We start from the raw sequence: 23,093 nt of genomic DNA on the forward strand, positions 1-23,093 counted from the left end.
CTGCTCCAGGAATGTGTACCCTGGTAGTGGAATTGTAATTATTCGCTGAACTTTCAGAGTTAGCTATCCCCAACCTTCGGCGGACCTTGGGAAACATCTTAATTCAGCAGCATTCCTTTGTCATTCACATTATAACAGCATAAGAATAAAAAATTACATACAAAGAGACAATATTCAAGGATGTTTGAAAATTCACTTCTTTTCCAACTTGCAATGATGACAGTGAAATGCCTGAAAGGCACCGTGATTTACAGGACGAGCTCAGTAACTTTAAAGCCATGCTAATTTCAAGGTCGTTAGTAGCTGGTTAGCACTCAGTGCGAAATTGTGCTACATTTTGGCATCAAAAAGCAATCTGTCAATGTTGAATGATTGTTTGAAAGATAGAAGGGTCTGGTATGCAGTCCCCATAAACACTTCACCAGATCCTGCTCTCCTGTAATGACAGACCCTGTCAATCTTTGATGTAAGGGGGGACTGGTTCTAATGATGGATCTTAGCACTGGTTCAACTAGCATGGCTGACAAATGTGAATGTCCAGCATTTCATTGATGAGTGGTTGGAGCATAGCACTCGTGATCCCCTTTAATGATCAATACGTCACCCTCCTGCTATCTGAATGATATGCAAGGCAGGTTCAAATAGCCACGGCTTTCCTTCAAAGTCTTCAACTGAAACTTTGGTGATGATTATTTCAGACTCTCTGGAGAGACAAACTCTGCACTCAATCCAAAGGTAAAGCCATAAAGTCTGCTTTACTAATCTATGTTGAGCCGACACCTCGTGCTGCCAAATAATGTTGTGTTTATGAAGATATTAGCTTAATTAAGAATTTCTGACCTTTTTTAACAGAACGAACTATTCCTGGCCAGGTTTTATGTAGTATTCCACCTTGTTATTGAGTTAATTGTTTCAATATAGCCGTGCCACATTGTCCACATGTTGCAATAATTTCAACTTACTTAGGATATTTCTCAATTTGGTTCAGAAAAGAAGTAGAATGAAGCTTGAAAAGTTTTCTCGCTGTATTTAGCTCGAAAGTGAATTGCATTTCTTTCAAAGCATCGGTATGAAATACTGTGGAAAATTATAAAATCCATTGCCTTCAATTTATGGTCATTTGTACATTAAGACAAATAGGTTGTTTCTTAATTTTAATTACTGCTGAGCACTCTAAAAAATCAATGAGTTTGAGTACACAACTAGCTGAAGAAAGTGACAAAGCAGATTTATAGAAATCTTAATATTAAGAATGCTTTCTCTTTGTCAGTTTGTTTTTGTGAATTCTGCTAAGTGAATTCTTTGAAAGAATATGCAATTTGATCAAAACAGTCCCATCATTGAGTTTCTATGGAAATGTAAAAGGAGGAAGTTAAAAGGTGTCGGTACAAAGGAAAGATTTATATTCTCCCTGTCGTGCTTTTATCTGTTAGCTTCCTGTCCAACCCATGTCATCTTCACCTTCTTGGCACCAGTTCAAAGCAAAGTTTCAGAAAGAGGAATTTGATCCATTTGGCAACAATATAAAATCAAATTCACATCCGAGATTTGAGTAGATCCAATATTTCTTTCTTTGCAGTAGGTTGGCTTCAGGAACAGTCCTCAACCATTCACTGTCTTTCCAAGAGTTTTTTGAGACCAAAAAGCTTCTGAATCTATCCTAAGATCATCATTGCAACAACTTCCTTCTGAACATTTACAAAGGTAAGCATTATTTGAAACTTCCTTTTTCAAATGGACAAAGTTCATTGCTTAACAAGTGTCTATTTTTTTTTGTAGATCCTTCTGTGCTATGAATCTCTTGAGCATTGTCCTTTTCCTTAGCTTGCTGGGTGCAGGGATGACCCAGAGCAGGTCAAATTCAAAGGGTTTATCCAGAAATTCCAGCCCAAGTAGAAGGACTCCGAATCCCAGTGGTGAGTCGGCCCAGCCAGTCACCAATGAAGACCCATCGCAAGCCAATCTTACTGCTTTGGAAGACAACAGCGGCAATCTGGTGTCTCATGTCAGGACTCTCGCTCAAACCCTGTTCCAATGTTCAAAATCAGCTACTACTGATGAGCTGAAACTGAACTTCCTGAAAAGCACAACTGTGACTTGCAATGACGGGACTCCAGCTGGGTATAAACTACATTTTCAATATATTAAATATAGAAAAAATACATGTGGTTCAGTTTGATTGTGTCGATTTAAAGATTAAAATATTCACACCGACATTTTGAAATTAGAATCAAATTAACACAACATATTGCTGCACTGATTGTTCTGGATTTTATATTGACTTTTATTGAATTTATGACTTGTTAATTCACAGATATTACATAAGGGAGTCAAAAGGGAGCAAGCGATGGTTAATATTTTTAGAAGGTATGTAAAATATGGTAAACTCCTAGATGTAGACTCTTCATTTGAAAACTTTATCAACATAGGGTACCATGAAATATGTCAAATATTAATGGGATTATTAAAAAACCATTAACTGGAAAATAAGTTGCTTGAATTGTGTCCATAGATAATGTAAGGAGAATTGAATGAATTTATGAGATTTTCTGATAGTTCATTATTATGCATTGTTTGATTGAACAAGATTGGAATTTTTATTTGTGAACTCCATTTGAAAACACTGACTGTAAAACTATAATTCCTGTGTGTGCTATTTTATGCAGGTATTAACCATTGCTAGTGCACACAGTAATGTAGCGAAATCACAGTAAAGGGACAATTTAAACCTGACGCTCCAGTCGAGAAACCACCGGTACAGATGTTAGATTTACACCCCGTCTGATATTACTGTCCATTGAAATCGATGAATGATATCGGGCAGAGTTTAATGTCAGGATCACACCTGATATTATGGGTTTTCCACCTGGTGAGTTAGGGTCATAGGGTCATCCATTAAAGACAGAGATGAGGAGGAATTTCTTCTCTCAGCAGGGAGTGAATCTGTGGAATTCTTTACCACAGAGAGCTGTAGAGACCGGGTCGTTAAGTGTGTTCAAGGCTGAGACAGACAGACTTTTAATCAGGGAGGGAATCGAGTGTTATGGGGATAAAGCAGGAATGTGGAGTTATAAGAACATAAGAACTAGGAGCAGGAGTAGGCCATCTGGCCCCTCGAGCCTGCTCCGCCATTCAATGAGATCATGGCTGATCTTTTGTGGTCTCAGCTACACTTTCCGGCCCGAACACCATAACCCTTAATCCCTTTATTCTTCAAAAAACTACCTATCTTTATAGAACAGTACAGCACAGAACAGGCCCTTCGGCCCTCGATGTTGTGCCGAGCAATGATCACCCTACTTAAACCCACGTAACCCGTATACCAGTAACCCAACAATCCCCCCATTAACCTTACACTACGGGCAATTTAGCATGGCCAATCCACCTAACCTGCACATCTTTGGACTGTGGGAGGAAACCGGAGCACCCGGAGGAAACCCACGCACACACGGGGAGGACGTGCAGACTCCACACAGACAGTGACCCAGCCGGGAATCGAACCTGGGACCCTGGAGCTGTGAAGCATTGATGCTAACCACCATGCTACCGTGAGGCCCCTAAATTAAAAACATTTAATGAATGAGCCTCAACTGCTTCACTGGGCAAGGAATTCCATAGATTCACAACCCTTTGGGTGAAGAAGGTCCTCCTAAACTCAGTCCTAAATCTACTTCCCCTTATTTTGAGTTGAGGATTATCACATCAGATCAGGATCCCATCGATTGGGCCAAATGGTTTACTCCTACGTCTATGGTTTTGTGATAAGGTTAAAATTGCCCCCTTGTGTTTGTGAAGTTTTCAATTCAGAATTTTGATCTAATGCTGCTGTACACTTCCTGCTGTGTGACTGGCAAGGTGGAACCTGTCAACTATTACTTCCAAGTAGATTATAGCATTCTCATTGTAGACTCCAATTTCAATTACCAGCCAGTACGGGAATTGAACCCACGCAGCTGGCCTCGCTCTGTATCACTAACCAACTGTCCAGCTAAACCAGCCCGGAGGTGCAGTATATTGTATGAAATGTTAATCTGAGGCCTACTGCCCCAGGTGAATGTAAAATAAAATCCCCTGCGGCTAATTGTAGAAGGCAGCAGAGTTGCCCCAGTCTGATGGCTTTTTGTCGCTCAGCCAATGACAACAAACACAGTTTATCTGACTATTACCTGTTACCCTGAGAGCCACACTCGCTATGTTAGAACAATGAAAACACTTTCAGATTAGCTGTGAAACATTTGGGACACTCTGAGGTGATGCTCATCAAAGCAAAACCAATTCAGGCAAAATCTGAAAAAGATAGCTTGGTCAAACTCGGATGCTACTTGATCTAAAGTTATATAAATGATTGTGGATTAAGCACTTTGTTGAGAAGTTTGTGATAGAAACCTTTTGGTCTCCAGTTATATCAGGGTTTGTCTGTACTTTATCTTTAATCTGGTAACGTAAATTAGATAAGAAAGTGGCAAAGTAAGCGGTAAAACACCAGGATTAATTTTATTAAAATTTAAGTAAAACATTTCCATTTTAACAGAATAAGAATCATATTTACGGTAAATTGTTGGTATAAGGTAACCCAGTGTAGAAGACTACCCAATATTTCTGGCACCAAAAATGTTTTTTAAGCGTGTACTTGGCGTAATAATCAACTCCCGTTCCCAGCCACAACAGGCTTTATTCACTGTCATCCACCTCAATATTCCACCCCACAAATGGACATTTTATTTACCGTTCCTTATAACTGGATGCATGCGATCAAGCAGGCGAGATGGGCCGTGCGTGCCAAAATGTCTGAGAGTTTAAGACACGCCCACTCTTTGTATCGGAAGCAAAAGACATTTCAAAATGTCTGCCACTCACATGACGCTGGTGTTGCACCTTTATACTCCGCATTTAATTCAACCTGAGTTTTGGAGAGATTTTTTGTTGCTCCAAAGTGGATTTATATGCTGACGTCAATGGTAAGCGTGTTTACGAAATCAAAATCTCATTAATTTCATGAAACACCGTTTATATTGGATAACTTGTGTTGGATAAATATTCTTTGTCCAGTGAGGGGTGTATTAATTTTCTCCTATTTCTTTTGTCAATGAACACAGGTGGATGGTGTTGTTATAACAAAGAAAGCTGTGATGCAAGGTACAGATCAATCCCAAGACTCATGAGTTCTTCTGAATGGCCACAGGCCCAGAAAGGTGATTAATGATATTATCTTGAGCCTGAATTTACTGTCAGCAAATGGTTCCGTTGTTTGTTAGATCTGCCCAAGTCTGGATAATTTCCGAGAGTTTTTGCACAGCAAGTTGCTGTAAGTGGGAATCACAATAGCCCTGCACCCTCTGCAGGACCTGTGTCAATAGGGTAAGCAACTGTGTACCTCCTCAACCAATCAAATTGATGAATCGCTATTAACAAGCACAGAGTAAATTCACACTAATGAACTCTGGGGGCGCAATTCTCTCATCGGGAGACTCCCAACGCCGGAGTGAAAACCGGAGTGTTTCACTCCGGCGTCGGAGGCCGCTCCCAGCCCCCTATTCTCCTGCCCACGGGGGGCTAGGAGCGGCGCCGTGTTATTTACGTGCACCAGGCCTTGACGCCACGTAAAGGTGGCGCCGTGTAAATGACATTATCCGCGCACGTTGGCTGGCGCCAACCCGTGCATGTGCGATTGCCGTCCTCCCCGTGATCGCCCCGAGAAGATGTTGGATGGATCTTGCGGGGCGGCAGAGGAAAGGAGGTCCTCCTTCAGAGAGGCCGGCCTACTGATCGGTGGGCACCGATCGCGGGCCAGACCCCTTTTGAGGCCACCCCTGGGGCAAGAACCCTCCTCCCACCCCCCCAACACCAGGTGTGGACGGTGTTGGTGGGAACCTGTCGTGTTGGGCAGGCCGTTCGGCCCATTCGGGCCGGAGAATCGCCGCTCGCCCGTTACAAACGGCGACTCTCCCAGCGGCCAGCCGTGAATCTCGCCGTGCCGATTTGGGGGGGGGGGTGGGAGAATTGCGTGCGGGTGCCGGGGCAGCGTGGCAGGACTCGCTCGGTGCCCCAGCGATTCTCCCATCTGGCATGGGGGGGGGGGGGGGGGGGGGGGGGGAGAATTGCGTGCGGGTGCCGGGGCAGCGTGGCGGGACTCGCTTGGTGCCCTGGCGATTCTCCCATCCGGCGTGGGGGGGGAGAATTCCGCCCAATGTCTTAACAGCCACAGAAAGACAAATTAATGGAGGGAAAGAAAGATTAAGGATTAAGAGACAAAGAAAAAAAGAAAGAGAAAGTTTTAAAAAGTAAACCTTTTTAAAAATGTTGAACAACAATTCAAATTTGGGGCAATGAGACTCCACAGTTGTTAAAGTTAATTTTCAGTGCCTGAGTGGTTGTTCTTCGTAGTTGAGACTTGTAACAGAAAGGATAGCTAGACTGAAATAGACAATCTTTCACAAAGAAAAGCAGAAAATACTGGACAATCTCAGTAGATCTGACAGCACCTGTGGAGAGAGAAGGGAGCTAACGTTTCGAGTCTGGGTGACTCTTTGTCAAAGCTCATCCTTCTCAAAATGTTAGCTCCCTTCTCTCTCCACAGATGTTGTCAGACCTGCTGCGATTGTCCAGGATTCTCTGTTTTTCTTTCAGATTCCAGCTTCCGCAATAATCTGCTTTTAAGGCCAAACTTTCTGTGGTGAGTTTAATTCCTTATCTACCATGTGCATACTGGAGATTCACACCATTCAATGCATTGAAATGGTCAGACCATGAGCGGGCATTTTCAGGAAGTTAATGGCAAGTTGGTGAACCACCTCTGGGTTTTTTACGCTTGACCATGTCTTTCCTCAAAGTGCTGTAAGATTTTCACATTCGAGTCCCAACACCCTCACCATTGTTCTGTCAATACATTCTCATCCATTACTTCCTTTGATACTGATTTATCGAAAACAAGAGAAGCTTCTAGAAATTTATTTTTGCAATTAAGAACTAGGTATTGTGGTTAGTCGGAAAGTATCAACACTGACAATTGTGACCAATGAACTTGCTTACACTGTTCCTATAATCCGGCAGGTTCTGGGATTCTATCCGCGCAGCCTGAGGAAAACCCCCATTGGTGGAATGCCAACACTGTGTAAGTTCTCCTTTTGGCTTCTGTGCTTCAAGAATGTGTTTGACATTAAGTGAGGGAATCAGGACAACTTCAAATGCAGAAAGCAATAGGAATATTTTGCTGGAATGCCTGAAATAAAACTATGACTAAAAATGTTTCTATTTTCTACATTCAAGACAAAAAAAATTCCCTTTCCCTCCCATGTTTTGTCACTTCTGCGTTTCGCTACCTCTTACGGAATTCTCAGACTAAAAACAAAAACACATCCTCTACTTTGCTCCATGCAGTGTGACTGGGGCCAGCTGTTAGGAGGCAGATATCAACTTAACCTCTGACCTGACCTTCCTCGACTCAGCATTCAGTCCATGAAAACTATGGAGTGATCAAACTTGACCTCAATTTGAACAATGGCGGCAGCATAGCATTGAGGGATCTCCCCATGGGGATGTAGGCACACGTGTCCCTCGATTAGTCCTGCGAGCTCTGGGCCACAATCTGGACACAGCAGTTCCAGCATATTTTAGCAGGTAAAATGGGTCAAACAAGAGGGGCCCGATTCTCCGACCCCCACGCCGGGTGGGAGAATCGCGGGAGTGCCGGGCGAATCACGCCACGCCGCCCTGGCACCCCCACGCGATTCTCCCCCCCCCCCCCCAAAACGGCGTGTCGCGTTTTGCGACAGGCCGCTTGGAGAATCGCCGCTCCGGTCGAGCGCCGATTCTCCGGCCCGGAAGGGCCGAGCGGCCTGCCGAACCCGACCAGTTCACGCCGGCGCCAACCACACCTGGTCGCTGCCGGCGTGAACATCACGCGAACGCTGCATGTGGGGCCTGTGGGGGATGGAGGAAGGATCGAGTACCAGGGGGGTGCTCAGGAGGGGTATGGCCCGCGATCGGTGCCCACCGATCGTCGGTCTGGCATCTCTAAAAGACGCACTCTTTTCCCTCCGCCGCCCCGCAAGATCAATCCTCCATGTCTTGCGGGGCAGCGGGTTGGTGCCGGCCAATCTGCGCATGCGCGGGTGATGTAATTTAGGCGCCGCCGGCTGCGCCGCTTTGACGCAAGCCTCAAGGTCCGGCGCGCGAGATTGACGCGCTGCCGCTCCTAGCCCCCCCGGGGGGGAGAGAATAGGGGGCGAGGACCGGCCTCCAACGCCGGAGTGAAACACTCCGGATTTCACTCCGGCGTCGGCAGTTTGTCTCCCTTTGGGAGAATTTTGCCCGAGGTTTCACCAAGAGGGTGAAAGAAAAAGAAGTCACGGAGTCAAATATACTTAATGTATCCCACAAAGTGAATGATGAATATAGTCTTATATTTCTGAGTGCATGTAATTATTTCAGCTGTTAACTTGAATAGGGCGCCAGTTATCTTCATAATAACAGCATATTAATAACCACATTATTGATAATAATATTAATAATAACATTAATAATAACAGTAGTTAGAATAACAGCGTCAGTTTAGTTCAGTTTGATGGACGGCTGGTTTGTGATGCAGAGCGAGACCAGCAACGTGGGTTCAATTCCCGTACCGACTGAAGTTATTCAGGAAGGCCCCGTCTTCTCAACCTTACCCCTTGCCTGAGGTGTGGTGGCCCTCGGGTTAGAACATAGAACATAGAAAAATACAGCACAGAACAGGCCCTTCGGCCCACGATGTTGTGCCGAACCTTTGTCTTAGATTAAGAAGAAATTAATCTACACCCCATGATTCTACCGTAATCCATGTACCTATCCAACTCAATCAAGTCGCCCCTCATCCTTCTCCGTTCTAATGAGAAAAGGCCTAGCACTCTCAACCTTTCCTCATAAGACCTACTCTCCATTCCAGGCAACATCCTGGTAAATCTCCTTTGCACCTTTTCCAAAGTTTCCATGTCCTTCCTAAAATGAGGCGACCAGAACTGCACACAGTACTCCAAATGTGGCCTGACCAAGGTTTTGCATCATCACCTCACGGCTCGTAAATTCAATCCCTCTGCTAATGAACGCTAGCACACCATAGGCTTTCTTCACAGCTCTATCCACTTGAGTGGCAACTTTCAAAGATCTATGAACATAGACCCCAAGATCTCTCTGCTCCTCTACATTGCCAAGAACCCTACCGTTAACCCTGTATTCCGCATTCATATTTGTCCTTCCAAAATGGACAACCTCATACTTTTCAGGGTTAAACTCCATCTGCCACTTATCAGCCCAGCTCTGTATCCTATCTATGTCTCTTTGCAGCCGACAACAGCCCTCCTCACTATCCACAACTCCACCGATCTTCGTATCATCTACAAATTTACTGACCCACCCTTCAACTCCCTCATCCAAGTCATTAATGAAAATCACAAACAGCAGAGGACCCAGAACTGATCCCTGCGGTACGCCACTGGTAACTGGGCTCCAGCCCATGCCTCCTTACTTTTTTGCATACCATGGGGAACCTTATCAAATGCCTTACTAAAATCCATGTACACTACATCCACTGCTTTACCTTCATCCACATGCTTGGTCACCTCCTCAAAAAATTCAATAAGACTTGTGAGGCAAGACCTACCCCTCACAAATCCGTGCTGACTATCCCTAATCAAGCAGTGTCTTTCCAGATGCTCAGAAATCCTATCCCTCAGTACCCTTTCCATTACTTTGCCTATCACCAAAGCTAGACTAACTGGCCTGTAATTCCTAGGGTTATCCCTATTCCCTTTTTTGAACAGGGTCACTACATTCGCCACTTTCCAATCCCCTGGTACCACCCCTGTTGACAGTGAGGACGAAAAGATCATTGCCAACGTCTATCCTCAAGTTTTTCAAAATGCCCAACACATCTTCTTTCCCAACAAGTATCTCCTCGAGCTTACCAGTCTGTTTCACACTGTCCTCTCCAACTACATGGCCCCTCTCATTCGTAAATACTGAAGAAAAGTATCGTTCAAGACCTCTCCTATCTCTTCTCACTCAATACACATCTCCCGCTACTGTCCTTGATCGGACCTACCCTCGCTCTAGTCATTCTCATATTTCTCACGTATGTGTAAAAGGCCTTGGGGTTTTCCTTGATTCTACCCGCCAAAGATTTTTCATGCCCTCTCTTAGCTCTCCTAATCCCTTTCTTCAGTTGCGTCCTTCCCTGACAGCCTATGTTCCCAACTTATGCACTTCAGTTCCCTCCTGGCTATCTTGTACCCCTCCAGCGCCCTGTCTGAACCTTGTTTCTTCAGCCTTACATAAGTCTCCTTCTTCCACTTAACAAGACATTCAACCTCTCTTGTCAACCATGGTTCCCTCACTCGACCATCTCTTTCCTGCCTGTCAGGGACATACATATCAAGGACACATAGTATCTGTTCCTTTAACAAGTTCCACATTTCAATTGTGTCCTTCCCTGACAGCCTATGTTCCCAACTTCTTCACTTCAATTCTTGTCTGACAGCATTGTATTTACCCTTCCCCCAATTGTAAACCTTGTCCTGTTGCACACACCTATCCCTCTCCATTACTAAAGTGAAAGTCACAGAATTGTGGTCACTATCTCCAAAATGCTCCCCCACTAACAAATCTGTCACCTGCCCTGGTTCATTACCAAGTACCAAACCCAATATGGCCTCCCCTCTGGTCGGACAATCTACATACTGTGTTAGAAAAGCTTCCTGGACACACTGCACAAACATCACCCCATCCAAACTATTTGATCAAAAGAGTTTCCACTCAATATTTGGGAAGTTGAAGTCACCCATGACTACTACCCTGTGACTTCTGTACCTTTCCAAAATCTGTTTCCCAATCTGTTCCTGGACATCTCTACTGCTATTGGGGGGCCTATAGAAAACTCACAACAAGGTGTCTGCTCCTTTCCTATTTCTGACTTCAACCCATATTACCTCAGTAGGCAGATCTTCCTCGAACTGCCTTTCTGCAGCTGTTATACTATCTCTAATTAACAATGCCACCCCCCACCTCTTTTACCATCCTCCCTCATCTTATTGAAACATCTATAACCAGGGACCTCCAACAACCATTTTTGCCCCTCTTCTATCCAAGTTTCTGTGATGGCCACCACATCGTAGTCCCAAGTACCGATCCATGCCTTAAGTTCACCCACCTTATTCCTGATGCTTCTTGCATTAAAGTATACACACTTCAACCCATCTCCTTGCCTGCAAGTACTCTCCTTTGTCAGTGTTACCTTCCCCACTGCATCACTACGTGCTTTGACATCCTGGCAAGTCATGTTGCAGCTGTATAGAACCTTAGTTAGGCCACACTTGGAGTATAGTGTTCAATTCTGGTCACCACAGTACCAGAAGGACATGGAGGCTTTAGAGAGGGTGCAGAAGAGATTTACCAGGATGTTGCCTGGTATGGAGGGCATTAGCTATGAGGAGCGGTTGAATAAACTCGGTTTGTTCTCACTGGAATGACGGAGGTTGAGGGGCGACCTGATAGAGGTCTACAAAATTATGAGGGGCATAGACAGAGTGGATCATCAGAGGCTTTTCCCCAGGGTAGAGGGATCAATTACTAGGGGGCATAGGTTTAAGGTGCGAGGGGCAAGGTTTAGAGGAGATGTACGAGGCAAGTTTTCTACACAGAGGGTAGTGGGTGCCTGGAACTCGCTGCCGGAGGAGGTGGTGGAAGCAGGGACGATAGTGACATTTAAGGGGCATCTTGATAAATACATGAATAGGATGGGAATAGAGGGATACGGACCCAGGAAGTGTAGAAGATTGTAGTTTAGTCGGGCAGCATGGTCGGCACGGGCTTGGAGGGCTGAAGGGCCTGTTCCTGTGCTGTACTTTTCTTTGTTCTTTGTTCTGAACATCAGTTACCTTAGTTGCTGGGCTACAAGTCCGGTTCCCATTCCCCTGCCAAATTAGTTTCAACCCTCCCGAAGAGTACTCGAAAACCTCCCCCCCCAGGATATTGGTGCCCCTCTGGTTCAGATGCAACCCGTCCTGCTTGTACAGGTCCCACCTTCCCCAGAATGCGCTCCAATTATCCAAATACATGAAGCCCTCCTTCCTACACCATTCCTGCAGCCACGTGTTCAACTGCACTCTCTCCCTATTCCTAGCCTCGCTATCACGTGGCACCGGCAACAAACCAGAGATGACAACTCTGTCTGTCCTGGCCTTTAACTTCCAGCCTAACTCCCTAAACTTGTTTATTACCTCCACACCCTTTTTCCTACCTACGTCGTTGGTACCAATGTGCACCACGACTTCTGGCTGCTCACCCTCCCCCTTCAGGATCCTGAAGACACGATCCGAGACATCCCTGGCCCTGGCACCCGGGAGGCAACATACCTTTCGGGAGTCTCGCTCGCGACCATAGAATCTCCTATCTATTGCCCTAACCATTGAATCTCGTATTACTATTGCTGTTCTATGCTCCCCCCTTCCCTTCTGAGCCCCAGAGCCAGACTCAGTGCCAGAGACCTGGCCGCTGGGGCCTTCCCCCAGTAGGTCATCCCCCCAACAGCAACCAAAACGGTATACTTGTTTTGAAGGGAACAGCCACGAGGGATCCCTGCACTGTCTGCCTGTTAGTTTTCTTTCCCCTGACTGTAACCCAGCTACTCTTGTCCAGTACCTTGGGTGTGGCTACCTCCCTGTAACTCTTCTTTATTACCCCCTCTGCCTCCCGGATGATCCAAAATTCATCCAGCTCCAGCTCCAGTTCCCTAACACGGTCTCTGAGGAGCTGGAGTTGGGTGCACTTCCCGCAGGTATAGTCAGCGGGGACACCAGTGGTATTCCTCACCACCCACATCCTACAGGAGGAGCATGCAACTGCCCTAGCCCCCATCTCCTCTTACCTTACAGAATATGGTTAAATCACCCCCAGTCAGCTCTCCCCCTCAAACGGGAAGGCAGACTATAGTGACTTTACTTTTTATAATAATAATCTTTATTAGTGTCACAGGTAGGCTTACACTAACACTGCAGCGAAGTTACTGTGAAAGTCCCCGGGTCGCCACATTCCGGCGCCTGTTCGGGTCACAGAGGGAGAATTCAGAATGTCCAATTCACCCAACAGCACGTCTTTCGGGACTTGTGGGAGGAAACCGGAGCACCCGGAGCAAACCACACAGACACGGGAGGAACGTGTAGACTCCGCACAGACAGTGACGCAAGCCTTTACAAAATTTCTTCAATTAAACAACTTGTTTAAAACAGGAGATTATACATCAGCAAAATAATAATTCCAATGCTGGGCTACTGAATATGCATGGAGGTAATTACAGAGCTGAATAAAAACATTGCACACTGCCTGTGGGGCCAAAGTGGGTTAAAAATGGCTGAAATTGTCAATTAGTTGCTTTTGATATGACAGGTTTTCTCTTGAACTTCAGGCAAATTGCTGAGCCAGATGCAGCTGCTTGAAGTAATTGCCCAGTTTTCATCTGATTTTATTGATTGTTTTGTTTATTTTTCAAAAAGCTTTCTTCTTTCATTCTCCCGACTGCTGGAACTTCCACATCTAATTGACAATTTTTTCAATGTGACTTTACTAATCTATTCTCACATCATTGAAGGCATCAAACTTTCTACGTAACAGGTGCCACTGAATTTAATATATTTGTGAGAACGATACACTGCAATGAGCAGTTTGAGCGAGATCACAGTTCTTTGATAAACGCCCAGTAAATAAACTCAAGCAGCACGTTTCAGTCAGACAGACATCCTGTAATTTAATCACCCCCACCCTCTGACCTATCCCTGACCTCTGACCCCTGACCCCTGCCCCGACGCACGCGCGCGATTCTCCGATGTGTGGAAAATTGCCGCCATTTGCGCTGGCGCGTTTGGTGCGGCGCCGGTCGAGGGCCGCTGTACGCTGCAGGGCCGCCGAATCTCCGGCCCGCTGCGCAGAAAAAGCAGAGTACCGCCGGCGCCGTCCACACCTGGTCTCTGCCGGCAGGAACTCTGCGCGAAGGGTCGGGGGGGGTGGCCTGTGGGGGTGCAGGGAGACTCCATCCCCGGGGGGGGGCCTACGATGGGGTCTGGCCCGCGATCGGGGCTCACCGATTGGCGGGTCGGCCTCTCCTCCCGCCGGGTCTACTTTGTTGCACTTACGTCCCCAGAACCCCCGAGCCATGTTGCGTCGGGGCTGGAGCATTCCGTGAGTCTACCGCGCATGCGCGTGTTGGCACCGCCCCCAGTCCAAGCAGGATGTAAGGCTGGAGAGGCGTGAACCACTCCAGCGACGTGCTGGCCTCCTGTGGGGGTCATGAAACACGACGGCGTTCATGATGGCATGGACACTTAGTGCCGCAATCGGGGAATCGCGCCCACTGGATTCAAACCGTGAGGTCACACTGGATTCAAACCGTGAGGTCACACTGGATTCACAGCGTGAGGTCACACTGGATTCAAACCGTGAGGTCACACTGGATTCACAGCGTGAGGTCACACTGGATTCACACCGTGTGGACACTGGATTCACAGCGTGTGGACACTGGATTCACACCCTGTGGACACTGGATTCACAGCGTGTGGACACTGGATTCACACCGTGTGGACACTGGATTCACACCGTGTGGACACTGGATTCACACCCTGTGGACACTGGATTCACACCGTGTGGACACTGGATTCACAGCGTGTGGACACTGGATTCACACCCTGTGGACACTGGATTCACACCCTGTGGACACTGGATTCACACCGTGTGGACACTGGATTCACACCGTGTGGACACTAGATTCACACCCTGTGGACACTGGATTCACAGCGTGTGGACACTGGATTCACACCCTGTGGACACTGGATTCACACCGTGTGGACACTGGATTCACACCGTGTGGACACTGGATTCACAAGGTGTGGACACTGGATTCACACCCTGTGGACACTGGATTCACAGCGTGTGGACACTGGATTCACACCCTGTGGACACTGGATTCACACACTGTGGACACTGGATGATGCACTATCAATGACCACAGAAGCGAGGTTGTAGTCCGAACTGAAGGCTTTAATGAACAAGATGTTTCCCCAGCAGCTCAGGTACAGAAAGGAAGCTCTTATACCCCACCTTATTGGGCGGAGCTACCTTACAATTCTAACCAATGGGTGACTAGTTGATGAGACCATCAATTCACTAGGCACGTGCTTTGAATATGAACAGTGGTTTTAATCTACTTACTACAGAGCCAGCCTGTTACACGTTGAACTCTCGATGAACTGGTCGGCTGGTTCTGAGCATTGGTATTTATACAGCAGTCCAGGGGGAGGAGCCGTGGGCGGAGCCAAGGGTGGAGCCCTGTACAAGCTCCTAAGCATTCCCAGAGCTACTCCCCCTAGTGGTCGGGCAACGCAACTGCGCTTACAATCGTACAGTCTCATATATATATCACAGTGTGAATTACGGAGTTACATTCACTACATTTACCCCCTACAAAAAAATCAAGTCTGGTGGGGGTGGTGGTTCATAAATTGAGTCTGTCCGGTGGTCGGACTGTCCGCTGTGATCTGCGGAGCACCGGGGTTGCAGCCTCTTGTGGTGGCTGGATGGGTGTTGTGTGCTGGGGTACAATGGCGGACTCCGGGGGTGATTCCGTCCGAGCTCCAGACCCGTCTGGTTCGACTGGGGGCGCTGGGGGCTGGGGGCGATGGGGGCTGGGGGCGCTGGGGGCTGGGGGCTGGGGGCGCTGGGGGCTGGGGGCTGGGGGCGCTGGGGGCTGGGGGCTGGGGGCTGGGGGCTGGGGGCGCTGGGGGCTGGGGGCTGGGGGCGCTGGGGGCTGGGGGCTGGGGGCGCTGGGGGCTGGGGACTGGAGACTGGGGGCGCTGGGGGCTGGGGGCTGGGGACTGGAGACTGGGGGCTGGGGGCTGGGGGCGCTGGGGGCTGGGGGCGCTGGGGGCTGGGGGCTGGGGACTGGAGACTGGGGGCGCTGGGGGCTGGGGGCGCTGGGGGCTGGGGGCTGGGGACTGGAGACTGGGGGCGCTGGGGGCTGGGCGCTGGGGGCTGGGAGCGCGCGGAACAAATGTAGTGAGCTAGTGGGCTCAGTAGCGTGAGGGGGCGGCTGGGTGGGGTGTAGAGTGAGGGGTGCATCTGTAGTGATAGTGGGGATGCTGGATCCAGCGGGTGCTAGGTCCCGGAGGGATACCGTGTCCTGACGGCCGTCAGGGAACTCTACAAAGGCGTACTGGGGGTTTGAGTGAAGCAGGCGCACCTTCTCTACAAGGGGGTCGGTTTTGTGCCCCCTGACGTGTTTCCTCAGGAGTACGGGGCCCGGCGTCCTCAGCCATGCCGGGAGTGAGACCCCCGTGGTAGTGCCCCTGAAAAAGATAAAGAGCCTCTCGTGAGGGGTCTGGTTGGTCGCCGTACATAAGAGGGACCTAATAGCGTGGAGCGCGTCTTGGAGGACTTCCTGCCACTGGGAGACTTGGAGCTTTCTAGACCGGGGGGTCAGTCGGACGGTCTTCCAGACCGTCGCATTCTCCCTCTCCACCTGCCCATTCCCCCTGGGGTTGTAGCTGGTAGTCCTGCTCGAGGCAATGCCCTTTTCGAGCAGGTACTGACGCAGCTCGTCGCTCATGAAGGACGAACCCCAGTCGCTGTGTACGTAGCTGGGGAAACCAAACAGGGTGAAGATGCTATGCAGGGCCCTAATGACTGTGTGGGAGGTCATGTCGAGGCACAGGATAGCAAAGGGAAAACGGGAGAACTCGTCTATGACGTTTAGAAAGTAAACGTTCTTGTTAGTTGAGGGGAGCGGCCCTTTGAAATCAATCGCGAGGCGTTCAAAGGGCCTAGAAGCCTTGACCAGGTGGGCCCTGTCTGGTCTATAGAAGTGCGGTTTGCACTCCGCACAGATCGGGCAGTCCCTGGTGACCGCTTTTACCTCCTCAGTGGAGAAAGGCTCGTTAAGCTTCCCCGGTCGATAATTAATATCGTAGCTATAGGTGGAGAGTTCGATCCTCCACCTCAGAATTTTATTGTTTTTTATTTTGCCCCTTTGCGAGTTGTCGAACATGAAGGCAACCGATCTTTGGTCGGTGATGAGGGTGAACCTCCTACCTGCGAGGTAGTGCCTCCAGTGACGAACAGCCTCCACGATGGCTTGTGCTTCTTTCTCGACTGAGGAGTGTCGAAGTTCTGAAGCGGAGAGGGTTCGGGAGAAAAATGCAACGGGCCTCCCTGCCTGATTTAAAGTGGCTGCAAGAGCTACCTCTGAGGCGTCGCTCTCAACCTGAAATGGAGTGGATTCATCCACCGCCCGCATGGCTGCTTTGGCGATGTCCTCCTTGATGCCGTCGAAGGCCTGGCGCACCTCAGCTGACAGGGGAAATCGTGTGGCCCTAAAGAGTGGGCGGGCTTTGTCCGCATATTGAGGGACCCACTGGGCGTAGTAGGAAAGAAACCCAAGCACCGTTTGAGAGCCTTGGGGCAATGGGGGAGGGGGAGTTCTAAGAGGGGGCGCATGCGGTCCGGGTAGGGACCCAGGACTCCGTTCTCCATGACATAGCCGAGGATGGCTAGTCTGGTTGTGCGGAAAACGCATTTCTCCTTGTTATAGGTGAGATTCAGCTTCTGAGCCGTCTGGAGAAAACGGTAGAGATTGGCGTCGTGGTCCTGCTGGTCATAGCCGCAGATGCTAACGTTATTCAAGTACGGGAACGTGGCCCGCAGCCCTTACTGGTCCACCATTCGGTCCATTGCTCGTTGGAACACCGAGACCCCATTCGTGACGCGAAAGGGGACCTGGAGGAAATGGAAGAGGCGGCCATCGGCCTCAAATGCCGTGTAGTGGCGGTCCTCCGGGCGGATTGGGAGCTGGTGGTATGCAGAATTCAGATCCACCGTGGAAAAGAGCCGATACTGGGCGATCTGATTTACCATGTCTGCAATCCTGGGGAGGGGATACGCGTCGAGGAGCGTAAACCTATTAATGGTCTGACTATTGTCTACGATCATGCAGAATTTTTCCCGGGTCTTGACGACCACCACCTGAGCTCTCCAGGGACTATTGCTGGCCTCTATAATCCCCTCACTGAGAAGCCTTCGGACCTCTGATCTGACAAATACCCTATCCTGCAGGCTGTACCGCCTGCTGCGGGTGGCTACGGGTTTACAGTCCTGGGTGAGATTGGCAAAGAGAGGAGGGGGGAGATTCGCAGTGTGGCTAGGCTGCAGATAGTGAGTGGGGGTAGGGGTCCGCTTGAGACTCTTGAGGTTACACTGAAAATCTAGGCCCAATAAGAGTGGGGCGTAGAGTTCGGGCAGGACGTAGAGCTGGAATTTGGCATAGCGAGCGCCTTGGATTGTGAGTGTCGCGGCGGTGCGCCCTTGGATCTGGACAGAGTGGGAGCCGAAGCGAGGGAGATAGTTTGCCTCACGGGGAAAACGGGGAGCGAACAGCGTCTTACCAGATCTGGGTGTATGAAGCTCTCAGTGCTCCCGGAGTCGAAAAGGCACGATGTCCTGTACCCGTTAATTTGGACCGTCGCCATCGAGTTTCGCAGATGCTTGGGGCGCGATTGGTCCTGAGTGACTGCGCTGAGTTGCGGGTAGTCGGTGGCTCGATCAGCTGTGCTGGAGTGGACCCATGATGACTGCCCTCTGAGTACGTAGTCGTCAAGGTGAGTTTCAGAGTTTGAAGGGGATGGATCCCAAGATCCGCCCCCATGAGTCGCACATGGCCGGCCGCATGGAGGAGGATTGCCAAGACGGCCACTTCCATGAGTCGCACATGGCCGGCCGCATGGAGGAGGATTGCCAAGATGGCCGCCCCCATGAGTCGCACATGGCCGGCCGCATGGAGGAGGATTGCCAAGATGGCCGCCCCCATGAGTCGCACATGTCAGGTGGGGGCGGAGTCGGCATACAGGCTGCAGCATTTCGGGGCCTGTGGGCCTGTGAATTCAGGGAACGAGTGCTTTGAGCCGTGGGAGGGTTAGAGGCTGGGGCTTTCTTCGCCAGACACACTCTGGCATAGTGTCCTTTTCACCCGCAGCTGCTGCAGGTCGCATTGCGGGCCGGGCAGTGCTGCCGCGGGTGCTGATTCTGGCCGCAAAAGTGGCAGGCTGGGGCAGCATTGTGGCTGGGCGGCCGCACGGCGCAGGCCTGGGGGAGTCGCTGGTCGGGGGCCCATGACTGGGTCGCGGGGTCCGCGGGGAACGAGGTGAGGCTGCGGAAGGAGACCTCCATAGTGGTAGCAAGTTTAACAGTCCCTTCAGGATTTAGGGCCCCCTTTTCCAGCAGTCGCTGGCGCACGTAATTTGACCTAAGGCCCGCAACAAAGGCATCGCGTACAGCAAGGTCTCTATGTTCTGCCGCGGTAACCGCCTGGTAATTACAGTCACTAGATAAAGTTTTTAGCGCTCTCAGGAATTCTGCGAGCGATTCCGTAGGCCGCTGGCGGCGAGTAGTGAACACGTGTCGTGCATAGACTTAATTAACAGGCCTCACATACATTTTGTCGAGTAGCGGTAGGGCTTCAGTATACGAACCGGCGCAGTTTAGTTGGGTAGAGATTCTGTGGCTCACCCTCGCGTGCAGTAGGCTCAGTTTCTGCTCCTCCGTTGTTTCGGCTGTGCTTGCTTCCGCCAGGTAGGCTTTAAAACACCGCAGCCAATGAGAAAAAAATTCTTTTGCCTCTGCATCCTACGGGTCGAGTTCCAGTCGCTCAGGCTTGAGGGCTGATTCCATGATTGATCCTGATTGTTTCTTAAGTAGATTAAATTGATGAGACCATCAATTCACTAGGTACGTGCTTTGAGATATGAACAGTGGTTTTAATCTACTTACTACAGAGCCAGCCTGTTCCGTGTTGAACTCTCGATGAACTGGTAGGCTGGCTCTGGGCATCGATATTTATGCAGCAGTCCAGGGGGAGGAGCCCTGGGCGGAGCCAAGGGTGGAGCCCTGTACAAACTCCTAAGCATTCCCAGAGCTACTCCCCCTAGTGGTCGGGCAACGCAACTGCGCTTTCAATCGTACGGTCTCATATATATATCACAGTGTGAATTACAGAGTTACATTCACCACACTAGTGTTACATCCCATCGGGCCAATGAGCAACGAGCCTTCTCCACCAATGAGTTCTCGGCATTGCTAGGTACCGTAGTACCTCTAGTCATACTACCACACTGGATTTGAACGGTGTGGACACACTGGAATCACACCGTGAGGTCTCACTGGATTCACACCCTGAGGTCTCACAGAATTCACACCCTGAAATTCTGTTTCTTTCCACACAGATGCTGCCAGACCTGCTGAGTTATCCAATACTTTTGGCAGTATTTCCCACCTGGGACTAAATCCCGTGGTGGTGGGGACAGGGAATGCCACCGGGAATTTGCGCAGTATCACATGACCTGGCCTTATCCAGGGCACGCATTCCTGACTCTCAACACCCTCTGAGTGAATGTATTTTCTCAAATCCCCTCGGAATCTCCTGTCCCTCACCCCAAAACTATCCCCCTTGTGATTAATCCCTCAACCAAGGGAACAGCTGCTTCCTATTTACGCTGTTCAAACCCCTCAATCTTATACACCTCAATCATATCCCTCCCTCAGCCTCCTCTGCTCGAAGGAAAACAATGCCATCCTATCCAGTCTCTCCTTATAGCTCAGATGCTCCATCCCAGGGAACATCCTGGTGAATCTCCTCTGCACCCCCTCCAGTACAATCTCCTCCTTCCTTTACCGAGGCGACCTGAACTGAACACAGTGCTCCAGCTGTGGCCTAACCAATGTTCTGCACAGCTCCAACATAACCACCCTGCTCTTATAATCTATGTCACCACTGATAAAGGCAAGTGTCCCAAATACCTTATTAACGGCCCTATTCACCGGCTCTGCCACCTGCAGGGGTTTGTGAACAAGGTTCCCAGGATCTATCTGTTCCTCTGAGTTTCCTGGTGTCCTGTCATTCATTACGTACTCCCTCGTCCTGTTTCTCCTTCCAAAGTCCATCACCTCAGGGTTGGACAGGGTTAAACACCATCTGCCGCTGCTCTGCCCATCTGACCAACCCATCTATACCTTCCTGCAACCTATCACCCTCTTCTTCACCGTTAACCCCCCCGACCAATCTTGGTGTTTATCATTTGCCAGTGTCTGACCCACAGTCTGTGTGGGGGGAGAGTCTGACCCACAGTCTGTGTGGGGGGAGAGTCTGACCCACAGTCTGTGTGGGGGGAGTGTCTGACCCACAGTCTGGGTGGGGAGTGGGGGGAGTTTCTGACCCACAGTCTGGGTGGGGGGTGGGGGGAGTTTCTGACCCACAGTCTGGGTGGGGGGGGGGGAGTGTCTGACCCACAGTCTGGATGGGGGGGGGAGAGCCTGACCCACAGTCTGGGTGGGGGGTGGGGGGAGAGTCTGACCCACAGTCTGGGTGGGGGGGGAGTGTCTGACCCACAGTCTGGGTGGGGGGGGGGTGTCTGACCATAGTCTGGGTGGGGGGAGGGTGTCTGACCCACAGTCTGGGTGGGGTGTGTGTGACCCACAGTCTAGGTGGGGGGTGGGGGGAGAGTCTGACCCACAGTCTGGGTGGGGGGGAGTGTCTGACCCACAGTCTGGGTGGGGGGGGAGTGTCTGACCCACAGTCTGTGTGGGGGGGAGTGTCTGACCCACAGTCTGGGTGGGGGTAGTGTCTGACCCACAGTCTGGGTGGGGGGGGGGTCTGACCCGCAGTCTGGGTGGGGGGGGGAGTGTCTGACCCACAGTCGGGATGGGGGGTGGGGGGAGTGTCTGACCCACAGTCTGGGTGGGGGTAGTGTCTGACCCACAGTCTGGGTGGGGGGGTGTCTGACCCGCAGTCTGGGTGGGGGGGGGGAGTGTCTGACCCACAGTCGGGATGGGGGGAGTGTCTGACCCACAGTCTGGTTGGGGGGGGGTGTCTGACCCGCAGTCTGGGTGGGGGGGGGGGGAGTGTCTGACCCACAGTCGAGGTGGGGGGAGTGTCTGACCCACAGTCTGTGTGGGGGGGGAGTGTCTGACCCACAGTCTGTGTGGGGGGGGGGAGTGTCTGACCCACAGTCGGGGTGGGGGGTGGGGGGGGAGTGTCTGACCCACAGTCGGGGTGGGGGGAGTGTCTGACCCACAGTCGGGGTGGGGGTGGGGGGGGGGAGTGTCTGACCCGCTGCCTGGGTGGGGGGGGGGGTGGAGTGAGTGTCTGACCCACAGTCTGGGTGGGGGGAGTGTCTGACCCACTGTCTGGTTGGTTGGGTGGGGGGGGAGTGTCTGACCCACAGTCTGGGTGGGGGGGGAGTGTCTGACCCACAGTCTGGGTGGGGGGGAGTGTCTGACCCACAGTCTGGGTGGGGGGGGTGTCTGACCCGCAGTCTGGGTGGGGGGGGGAGTGTCTGACCCACAGTCTGGGTGGGGGGGGGGGAGTGTCTGACCCGCTGCCTGGGTGGGGGGGGGGGGAGTGTCTGACCCACAATCTGGGTGGTTGGGTGGGGGGGGAGTGTCTGACCCACAGTCTGGGTGGGGGGGTGTCTGACCCGCTGTCTGGGTGGGGGGGGGGGGGGGGGGGGGGGAGTGTCTGACCCACAGTCTGGGTGGGGGGGGTGGGGGGGGGGGAGTGTCTGACCCGCTGTCTGGGTGGGGGGGGGAGTGTCTGACCCACAGTCTGGGTGGGGGGGGGTGTCTGACCCGCTGTCTGGGTGGGGGGGGTGGGGTGGGGGGGGAGTGTCTGACCCACAGTCTGGGTGGGGGGGGTGGGGGGGGAGTGTCTGACCCGCTGTCTGGGTGGGGGGGGAGTGTCTGACCCACTGTCTGGGTGGGGGGGAGTGTCTGACCCACAGTCTGGGTGGGGGGGGGTGGGGGGGGGAGTGTCTGACCCACAGTCTGGGTGGGGGTGGGGGGTGGGGGGGGGGGGGGGGGGGGGGGGGGGGTGTCGCTGACTCAGTGGCCGAATAGGAGAGGAAACTCATCTTCCTATCGATGAAGACTGAGTTTCGGAGGAACTTCTTCACCCAAAGGGTTGTGAATCTATGGAATTCCTTGCCCAGTGAAGCAGTTGAGGCTCCTTCATTACATGTTTTTAAGATAAAGATAGA

General features: G+C 50.8%; 1 protein-coding gene across 1 annotated transcript in view; it reads left to right on the top strand.

Moving 5' to 3' along the window:
• Positions 1–548: 548 nt before the first annotated feature.
• Positions 549–23,093, top strand: part of LOC119978922 (palmitoleoyl-protein carboxylesterase notum1a-like) — an 89,722-nt gene continuing 67,177 nt past the window's right edge. Inside the window, exons 1-6 of the mRNA XM_038820854.1 lie at positions 549–735; positions 1,580–1,704; positions 1,780–2,121; positions 2,315–2,367; positions 5,097–5,192; positions 7,051–7,111. Of these exons, the coding sequence (XP_038676782.1) occupies positions 1,793–2,121; positions 2,315–2,367; positions 5,097–5,192; positions 7,051–7,111 (539 nt within the window). The 5' untranslated portion in view covers positions 549–735; positions 1,580–1,704; positions 1,780–1,792. The remainder of the gene's footprint in view (positions 736–1,579; positions 1,705–1,779; positions 2,122–2,314; positions 2,368–5,096; positions 5,193–7,050; positions 7,112–23,093) is intronic.

Source organism: Scyliorhinus canicula, chromosome 15 (assembly GCF_902713615.1).
Source record: "Scyliorhinus canicula chromosome 15, sScyCan1.1, whole genome shotgun sequence".
Taxonomy (NCBI): Eukaryota; Metazoa; Chordata; class Chondrichthyes; order Carcharhiniformes; family Scyliorhinidae; genus Scyliorhinus; species Scyliorhinus canicula.